Here is a 9,349-nt window from a genome sequence, read left to right on the forward strand (position 1 = left end):
CTGAACCATTCTTCTCTAAAATCGACCTACAAAAAGATTACAAACTTAATTAATAATTCTATTATATATTTTAACTTGATTTAATATATAATTTTACATACTTTCCAACAACAGCACATGGTGCACCATCTGCACAAACGGCACCACGTTTAAATTTTTTTAATTTACTCGGTGATGAAGGTAATGGTGTTTCCGGATCGGGCGGTATTTCGTCGTTTTCTTGAAATTCTACATTTCTACTGGCTCCATAAACATTACATATCGCTATTATCGAAAGGATTACTGTGGTTAATACTACACCGGCTATTATAATACTTTTTGTATTAATGTAAGACCTGAAAATGAGAAACAATTAGTCACGCATAAATTAGATGCGAATTAAAAAAAATAAATAATTACTAAAGATTGTTTCTATGGTTTATATTTATTTTAAACAGATTTTAAATATTATCTGAGCGATTTTTGGCATGAAACATTATTGTAATTTCTTATTTTATGCTTACCACTTAATGTATGTAAATTCGTATGAAAAATTTGATTAACGTTGTCAATATTTAACTTCACTTGTTTTATTAATAATTAATCATCAATTAAGCAACTAATCTTTTTCCTTCCATCATAGCTGTTAATAATTTTATAAAAAAAGTAAAAAAATACTTTAGATTTGTAAGCCTTAATTAGTTTGAACATCATTAATATAAAAATTATTACGATAGACATTATGATTACTAATTCAAATTTTCTTATTTCAGATGCTCGGGGAATAGTGAGAGTACAGTGCATCATAGTCAGTGGTTGTGCGAAGCTGTCAACAGGTGGATTGTATCCCGCAAAAAATACTGTACTGTGAGCAATTTTCTCGATGAATTATGTACAGTGTATTATAATTTTTGCAATAATATATAACAGATTTTTCTTTTTAGCATGACAATATTGAATTGATCTTGATTAAAGACATCTATGATTGGAACAGCGTCAAAGTGAAAACGGATACATTGCGAAGGTTATGTGCAGCTGCGTTTGGTAAGTGCACTCTGTTGCTAATACAGAAATCTGTCTACAAGTTTACATTCATCTTAAATAATTTTTAAATTTATAACTTAAGATGTTAAAAAGAAATCTATACTTTTTATGTATATCTACATAAGCTATTCGGTATCTAGTTCATCTATGATACTTTTTAAAAAGTTTGTGTGAATTGAAAGAAAATATTCGTCCTTTATTAAATTTCGATGCATAACTTTATTCAAATTCGCGGCGAACCTGCGCAATGCGTAACTCACTTGTCGATTTGCAGTCTCGCGAAGAATCCTCTCGCTTTGCGATGAGGTGAATACGAGCGTAATAGCCGAGCTGTTCCGACGTTATCCGAATTGAAGAAATTTCGTTTATCGTTACTGTAGTATTGACGAACATCGTCAGTACTAGCATACGCGGAACTGGTGCTGGACGAAGGTGAGGAAGTCATGTTTTTTCTCTGCTACAAAGAGGAATCATAAAATGTAATGTTAACGATTTCTTTATCGACCAACATCGACGATAACCATTACCGAAATGCCAGAGGAACAGCTACCGCCACCTTTGGGTGGTTCAACTAAACACATCGTGTTACGAGTCCACCACACTCACATAGATTAGTTCTCTTGTTTGGCGCATTATTTAACACTTACTGTCAGAGGCAGACGATTTTTGATAACCATTCACATTCAACTTTTCTCACACCGACTTCTATCTTGTTTTATCGAAGATTCTTGACCCATTTCGTCCATATGACTAGCGAAATTCAGCCGTCGAAAATCGTGCGGAAGCTTAACCACATCGTGCGAAGATGAACAGTACCAGCTGACCGGAGAAAATCAATCCGAGTTTGCGCATTTCACGCGACTGGCGCAGAATTACACTTCGAGGTAGCGTCACGTGCACATGTACCGTTTTCAATTTGAGTGAATTTGACAAGTAAAACAAACAACTATTGCAATTTTACAGCTTCCACAGTTATTGACAACGTTTATTCTACGTTTCTTTTGTCCTTCAGCGTGTCAAAAGGCAGGTAAATTTTTATATAAATTTTATAGTCAATTTGACATAACTCGTATGACATAACCGTTACAAGATATTACCATCTATATAAAAAGTATAGTTCTAAACATCGAAATAACTTGATAGTATCGTTATCTATACAAATCATTTATTATGGATTATATGTATGAATTACTGGATATTTTTTACAGCGATAAAAGACATTCCTAAGGAACTTAGCAAATAACAGAGGATTATTAGACGTAAGATTATACGACATGATTTTAAGAAGTAAAATACGTACAATATTCGTCAAATATACTATTTTATATGCGTTTATCACATTGCAGCACTAGAAGCTTTATATTCTTTTACAATTCAGTACCCGAAGGACTATAAAATATTCAATCAGACTGTTTGATTACTGTGACTAATGAGTGTACCATAACAACCTATGAGAAATGTTCATAACCATTATCAATGGGAACTTTATAAGTGTGCTCGATATGTACCTATCTTCCTCACGATATCAGTTCTCAGTTTACGATTTTTACCTAATCGTTTTACGCAATGAAAAAATGATTTGTTGTCGCAGGAAAGAAAAATGATAGTCAGGGAAAAGCAAAATTTGTGTAATATCACAGTGTTTAATTAAACACTCTTTAAGAAGTTATATATCTGGGTCGTAGAATACGCAGGGTGAACTATCGGGAAGTGGCATGCAATTGCGACAATTTATAGCTATTATAGGAACCGCTAAGCATTGTACTATGTGATTCAGCAAAACATGTACGTACAAAATAACGAAATCTCAGGATTCGTACGAGCAACTGTTTCATTTCTTTTACTTCGTGTTCTGTCTTTTATTGCTTGGTCATGTTCATTGATAAAACGTTCAACGATATTACTCACGATTTTCAATGTTAGATAAAAGTTGCTACGCTTGCTGAAGACACTTACCACGATATGACTAATTTTTACGTTATCATTTCATACAAAGTAAAATTTTTCGTTCGTAGAAATTATTATTTAATATTCGGTAATACGGTACATCCATCATCTTACCTTAATTTCTTCCGCGACTCCTCTATTTCAGCCAAGCTGTTTCTCCTCGTCATCTTCTCGATAGTTACGTCTTCCCAAATTCAGTGTTTCGAAGTCACCGCGTTTCCTGATCGTCATCCAATACCACTCATTTGAGCCACTTCGTGACAGTCTAAGAATTGAAAGAGTAATAAATGAAAAGTACTTCGTGAAAACTTTGATCACGTGTGAAACGTTATGTACGGTGTTTCGTATTTATGAAGCAGATACCCGGCTACAGCTAGACCGTTCGACACGCGTTTACGATAGACACACGTACCTCGTACATTTAACATGGCAATAACGCGAAAATTGTTTCGCACGATTGCGTGATCCCAAATTGAAGCAATTATCACTTGGTAGCGATACGTATTTTTCGAATGAAGATTCCCATAACGATTACGCGCCATCACGAACCCAATCAAATCTTTAATGCGCATTCCCCGTTCTTCCTACATTCTGCCCCATTATACCTATTGTCGAACGTAATAACAATAACTGATCAGCGACTCTGATTCAGAATGAAAATCACCTTTTGTTACGTAAAAGAAATCCATTTGTAATACCTTTAAACACCGTCCTTTCTTTTCGGGAACGTTAGTCGTGCCATTATTTGCCTTCTTCCGATGCTGCGCGATTATTCACCTGTACGTCGATTGGATACGATGATGGTAGAGAAATTTCACAGTTTATCCATGAAAGTAGATCGACGATCGACCGAGATGGATCTTGTCACACGGAACATGGAACGCGCGTCGCTCCGCTACACGGTTTATCACGCAGTGCTACGGCCGGATTGCCGGTCGGCCGCCGATTCAACTCTCGACGAAAACATCTCGAAACGCCTTTGCGAGGCCCGATCGAGGTGGAGAGGGATTGTTGTTTCTTGCTTGCGCGAACGAATTTAATTCCCCTTATTTGAATTCCAGACGATAGGGGACAGGATTACGGTTTGAACGACTGTGGATACTAAAAGGAGGCCTTGTTTCGCACTACCACACGTGTGCCGCTTTTTGCAAGCTGCGTTGCTTTTTCAGCGTGTTCAATGATTCCCGCGATGCGAAAGCATGCCCCTTTTGATTCAGTCTCGTGCAAGTTGGAACGTGGAACGAAACGAAATCCTCCTATGGGGCGTATATGCAGTGTTGCACGAAAATTCGAAGATTTTTCACACAGGAGAGAACTAGACGCAAAGAAGTACGTGTCTCGGAACAGAAACGATCATTTTCTACCGCTTCTCGCTAGTAAATCTGCCATGCGAAATTAATTTTGCGAGCTGTTTGCAGGGATAAATGAGTTTCGAGAGTTAGTCTCAGGGGCCGCCGGCGTGAAACGGAAACGATCCTCCGACGAAGCTTCGCTGAAATCTATTACAACTTGCTCGACTCGGGTTTCTCCACGTTGGTGCAATAATGACTCGGAAAATGTCGAGTTTAATGTTATCGTTGAGTGCCTTATTAGACGACCAACTTAAACATTCTCCACAATGCACCGTCGCTGTTCAGGTATTTGCTAATAGTATCGATATTTTTCTTTCCGTTAACAAGCAACTGAAGATAAAGTAAGAGAGAAAAATCGAAGGTTGACAGAAGATAAGACGGAGAAGAAGAAAATAATTGCCACCGATGATTATTTTTATGGAAAACCGATTGATCGTAGTCTCGTGTATTTTCATTCGACAGTCTCATCGCCTCGGCATCTATTTTATTCCCATTTTGCAAGTGACCAAATTTGCTTATCGCAGATGTCGATGGAACGATACGAATCCGAAGGAGATGTAATTAAACGTGCAAGTTTCCAGAACATTTTTCGATTTTATTTGCACTAACGACGTACACTCAAACATCATTTAGATCGCGATATCTTAATACCATTAACATTAATACCAACACGCGGACCCGACAAAGTTCTTCACGCCGGAATGATAAAATACTTGTGTTCTATCAACGAGATCAACAAACGATGAGATCTTTTCCGTTACGTTCTAATTGACGAATTTAAAAGCAATAGTCGGAGCGTACACAGCGTAGGTTGTTACGTAAATCTGCAACGCGATGATTCCTCAAATTGAGAAAAATCTATTGCAACGATGATTCGCAGAATCAAATGCCTAGTTTGCAACATCGTCGTAGCTTTCTCTGGAAATAATTAGGAAAAAATATATCCCGATTGGAAACGCTAAAACAGGATACCGATCCTGAAACAAACTTGTCGTGGATATGTCGCAAATTAATCGCTAATCGAACAACATTCTTTTTCTAAATTTTTTCGTAACACTTTGTCTACGTTTTAGAAAACAATAAATAATTTCATTTCCATTTCAACGATTCTTAAAAATTAGAACATTTGAACTTGATAGTGTTCACGCTTTCTCACTCACACATGCACGCGGATTCGTCCATCGTCTACAAAATTCGAAACATCAATTCCAATAACCACCAACATTAATATCGTTTAACTTTTAGGTGACTGTTGCTACACCTAATTGCGAATAATCCACCGTGTCGGTGCAAAGCACAGTGGTTGGCCACGATTGTACAAACTTTGCTAGTAAAAAGTGTTCGTTTCGTCACTCTTTATTAACACGTATATACTCGTCCATGCGATCCTATTAACGTAGCCATCGTTTACCATCAATAGACTCGTATCAGTGATCATCTACGTTAATTGATCCACGCATCAGTGATTAAATTTTTTCGACGATTCCCCTTCGCTAATTGTCTAGTTCCCATCCATGAACGACTGTTTTAATTGTAACTTATCATCTTTCGAGTAACATCGTTTCTCAAAATGTCTTCGTCAGCCTAGTGCTAAGATTCGTAACACCCTCGATTGCTTGTAAAACATAGAAATTCGAAACGTTACTTTGGATTGGTTAAAAATGCACTTAACCGTCATAGACTGGTACAGATTGAACACCGGTGTAGTAAAAATGAAAAAGTTTTAAAATCGCATCGCGTCGAGTCTAAGTAGACAACTCTATATAATCGTACTTAGACCACTTGTAAATTATAGCGCTGGAATCCTCGAGTCAAAGAACTTCCTCAAACGTTCTCTCGAAAACCTAAAATTCTTTGCGTTTCTCAGGGAGAATCTTTTTAAAGTTAGACATAAAAAGAATCATCTAATTTTCTTTATCCATTTACATATCCATTAGCCTCTCTAAGTTATTAACATTACCATACTAATATTTATAACTCTATATTCTCGTTCTTCGGCTATCAGAAATATTTACATTTAAGAAAAGAATACATATCGATATCCCTGAAGAAACGAAGCGAAGATATCCACGGTTAGATCGCATAAAGCAACACTTATCGATGTTCGATATCCTCTGCCTCAAATTTCCGTCTACTCGCGGGTTCATTAAATAGGAACATCAGCAAAAGCTACGAGACAAATTATTGCCCGCCATCTTGCAAAATCGACTGGATGACGATCGTTGGAAACGACGATTCGCGTATCCCAAGTTAACTCGTTCCTCGCATTTCTCATCGATTCGTCGAGTTTTCTATTACAGGCGAGAACTCTCTCGGGTGTCGCGGTCGTTTGTTGCCTCAACTTTCTCGCGAATTTCCTATGGTGGGACGATCAGCGAGAGATCCGTCTCGAAACTTTCGAGTATCGGCCGCGATGCGATCGAAGAAAATTATTACAACGAGCTTTTTCACCACGCGAACTTTCTTCCAACGTACACGCGACACTCGTACAAGGATGATCAACTTTCCCTCCCTCGGACTTTCTACGGGGGAACAAGTTTTTCATCGAGGTTCACCATAGAGTATTAAATCAGCTTTTCTCTGGCGCGACCGCGATGGCCGCAAGGAGACCTCGGTTTCCTCTTCAGCGTACTGCCCTTGTGGCTTGTCAGTGGAAGTATAAAAATATAATTTCAGGATATGTCGATACATTGCGGGTGTTATCGAGCATACGGGACACGTCTGGCCTCTGGTTGGACGATCGATCGGGTGAATGAAACTCGGTTGGATCCTTAAAAAAATAATTGGCGGCTCCCCGTGAACTTCAGGGGCACCAGGCTTGGCAAGAAATTATTATACGTGAGCTACTTCGCCAAGTCACCTCGGTGGGGTCTTTTGGACACGTTAAAAAATTGTGTCGATAAATTATGGGACCAAAGAAAGGATGATAAATCAGAACGACGAGAAAGGTGTTCGTCCGTCCGTCGATTGATCGAACTTAGGTGAGAAGAGGCCTTCGTTGCGCGGCCTCCTTGCAATCCTGAGGAACGTCCGGTTTGCGAATCGTTTTCGATTTCCGCCTTAATTGCTTGCACTTTTCTGCTTCTGCTTCCTCCTCGATCTTCTCGAAATTATCCTCTTCTATGCTCTTGTCCGCCATTTCCTTCGACTCGATCTCGTCCACGCTGCTCCAGCTGTTGTCGCTCTCACTTCGATCTCCGTTCTTCTTGCTGCCGTTTACCTTTTCGTTCTCTTTCTCCTGACAGCCTCCGTTTTCCTGCACAACATTAGTTATTACCGTGAACATTACGCAATAAGCGACTTATCCTCTCTAATCACCTCGCGTGAAATTGCGTTTTCTTATCACGATTTACCAATTTCCTGACACACAAATTACACGTGTTTAACCGGATTCTTGCAACTTTTAACACTTATCGTTTTAATCTAGGTATGTGACTTTGCATAGTTGGCTTGTACGACGTAATAGCATCGGATATCTAATGGAACTTATAGACGTCTCGTTTCGTTGAAAGTTTGTTCAAAGGGTCGATGCAATAATTCGAAATTGGGATAAATCGAAGATTGTTCGGAATATTCGTTGGTTAAATTTATTATAGATTTTAATAGGACATAGAAACGCTTGTAATTAGAAAGCGAACGAAGTAAAGACTGGTATTTACCTTATTCCATATTAATTCGCAGCTTTATATCGATAACATATTTCCTGTTCATTTCAATGGCTACCGTGCTCATAAATTATTCAATACTTTTTTTCACGTCATCCCGCAGGTTTCAAAAAACAGTTACGAAATATGTAAACAGTACCAGGAATTTCGCTAATACGTAAGATAAAGAACGTACCGATTCCTTGCTCTCGAGTGTCAAAGGCACTCGAAGATCGCGATAAAAATGGAAGAATTTATTTCGTAAATTTCTCAGTTCAGAAGCCACTCGAAACATCACGGTCCCTTTTATCGCAGTGTCTCTTTGTCACATTGTTAGACTGACGATAAACCGGTTCGCCTGTAGCCCGTCGACATACACGGCGTACGTACGATTTTCAAGGTTGAGAATCGTCTGAATGCAGATCGTTGCAATGCATAAAGATTTTTCAAGCCGGTCGTGGCATCGAATTCGCACACTTACCATCGTGACCAGCTTGCTGGGCATCGTCGTGGTAGTTGTGGTGGCCGTGGTGTCCGTGGTATCGCTGCTCTCGCTGTTATTGCTCGGTCTGGCGCCAACCAGAAGCGCTCCTTCTTCCAAATTTTTTCCCCGCACGAATCTCCTCGATGCAGGCCACATGTCCGATGCGCTTTTTGCATTGACCTTGGCGAGTTTCTGCGCGACGCCCGTCGTCCACACGCTCGCCTCGCTACTTCCCGTGCTGCTATCGCTTCCGGTGCTGCAATGCCGCCATCTCCGTTCTAGGGAATAGTTTCAATGCCATGAAGTGGATTCGGTCTACTGCCACACGTGATCTAACTCTCGTAAACAGGTTCACGATGTGCACGTGCCTTTAAGGATCATCCAATCCCTCGAGACCGAAGAATCTTCGAGTTTCGACAATGTGAACTTTCGCGATGAACTTCCATTTTTCGTGGGCGATATGAAATGACGATCATTGACGACATCATTCCGAGGGTTAACAAATAAAAGAATTTCTCCATCTTTCATACGCAGTGGGAAGCTATGATCAATTAAAATCTCCTTCGCGAGCAAACGGAATTCCATTAATAGAGGCTTAAAGAATTACGAGGTTATCGAAATTAGGAATCTGATTCGTGTCAAAGTCCTCAAACTCTCGACTCAAAGACTAAATCTCTAACGAAGAATCCTAAAATTAATACGATTAAAAGATTCTTCTTGTTTGTTAGAGTTTTATCAAACGAATGAAACCCCCTCTGCCTAGTGAAGGAAGGAATTAAAATAAATGGGGAAAATCGACAAGAATTTGAGACGTGCACCACTTGGTCATCGAGTATCGGAAAAAGGCAACCCTCTAACAATCGACGAATCTTGAAAGAAGAATACATACTGTCGCTCGG

General features: G+C 39.1%; 3 protein-coding genes across 8 annotated transcripts in view; 1 reads left to right on the forward strand and 2 right to left on the reverse strand.

Annotated features, from left to right (window-relative positions):
• LOC108555167 (gamma-glutamyltranspeptidase 1) overlaps nucleotides 1-1,700 on the reverse strand; it is a 4,763-nt gene extending 3,063 nt beyond the window's left edge. The window contains exons 1-4 of one of the 2 annotated variants that reach the window (XM_017910709.1): nucleotides 1,671-1,700; nucleotides 1,284-1,480; nucleotides 102-335; nucleotides 4-26 (exon numbers count right to left, since the gene is read on the reverse strand). In XM_017910709.1, the coding sequence (XP_017766198.1) occupies nucleotides 4-26; nucleotides 102-335; nucleotides 1,284-1,480; nucleotides 1,671-1,700 (484 nt within the window). Of the gene's footprint in view, nucleotides 1-3; nucleotides 27-101; nucleotides 336-1,283; nucleotides 1,481-1,550; nucleotides 1,618-1,670 lie in introns of those variants that run through there. The other variant, XM_017910708.1, reaches the window with a different exon arrangement.
• LOC108555171 (phytanoyl-CoA dioxygenase, peroxisomal) overlaps nucleotides 765-9,349 on the forward strand; it is an 86,477-nt gene continuing 77,892 nt past the window's right edge. The window contains exons 1-3 of one of the 5 annotated variants that reach the window (XM_017910715.1): nucleotides 1,845-1,907; nucleotides 1,987-2,050; nucleotides 4,032-4,607. In XM_017910715.1, the coding sequence (XP_017766204.1) occupies nucleotides 4,589-4,607 (19 nt within the window). In that variant the 5' untranslated portion in view covers nucleotides 1,845-1,907; nucleotides 1,987-2,050; nucleotides 4,032-4,588. Of the gene's footprint in view, nucleotides 847-923; nucleotides 1,024-1,392; nucleotides 1,456-1,844; nucleotides 1,908-1,986; nucleotides 2,051-4,031; nucleotides 4,608-9,349 lie in introns of those variants that run through there. The other 4 variants (XM_017910717.1, XM_017910718.1, XM_017910720.1 and 1 more) reach the window with 4 other exon arrangements.
• Nucleotides 7,021-9,349, reverse strand: part of LOC108555168 (beta-3 adrenergic receptor) — a 13,055-nt gene continuing 10,726 nt past the window's right edge. The window contains exons 8-10 of the mRNA XM_017910710.1: nucleotides 8,788-8,801; nucleotides 8,448-8,728; nucleotides 7,021-7,578 (exon numbers count right to left, since the gene is read on the reverse strand). Of these exons, the coding sequence (XP_017766199.1) occupies nucleotides 7,300-7,578; nucleotides 8,448-8,728; nucleotides 8,788-8,801 (574 nt within the window). The 3' untranslated portion in view covers nucleotides 7,021-7,299. The remainder of the gene's footprint in view (nucleotides 7,579-8,447; nucleotides 8,729-8,787; nucleotides 8,802-9,349) is intronic.

This window comes from Eufriesea mexicana, unplaced genomic scaffold (genome assembly GCF_001483705.2).
Source record: "Eufriesea mexicana isolate 0111107269 unplaced genomic scaffold, ASM148370v2 scaffold130, whole genome shotgun sequence".
NCBI lineage: Eukaryota > Metazoa > Arthropoda > Insecta > Hymenoptera > Apidae > Eufriesea > Eufriesea mexicana.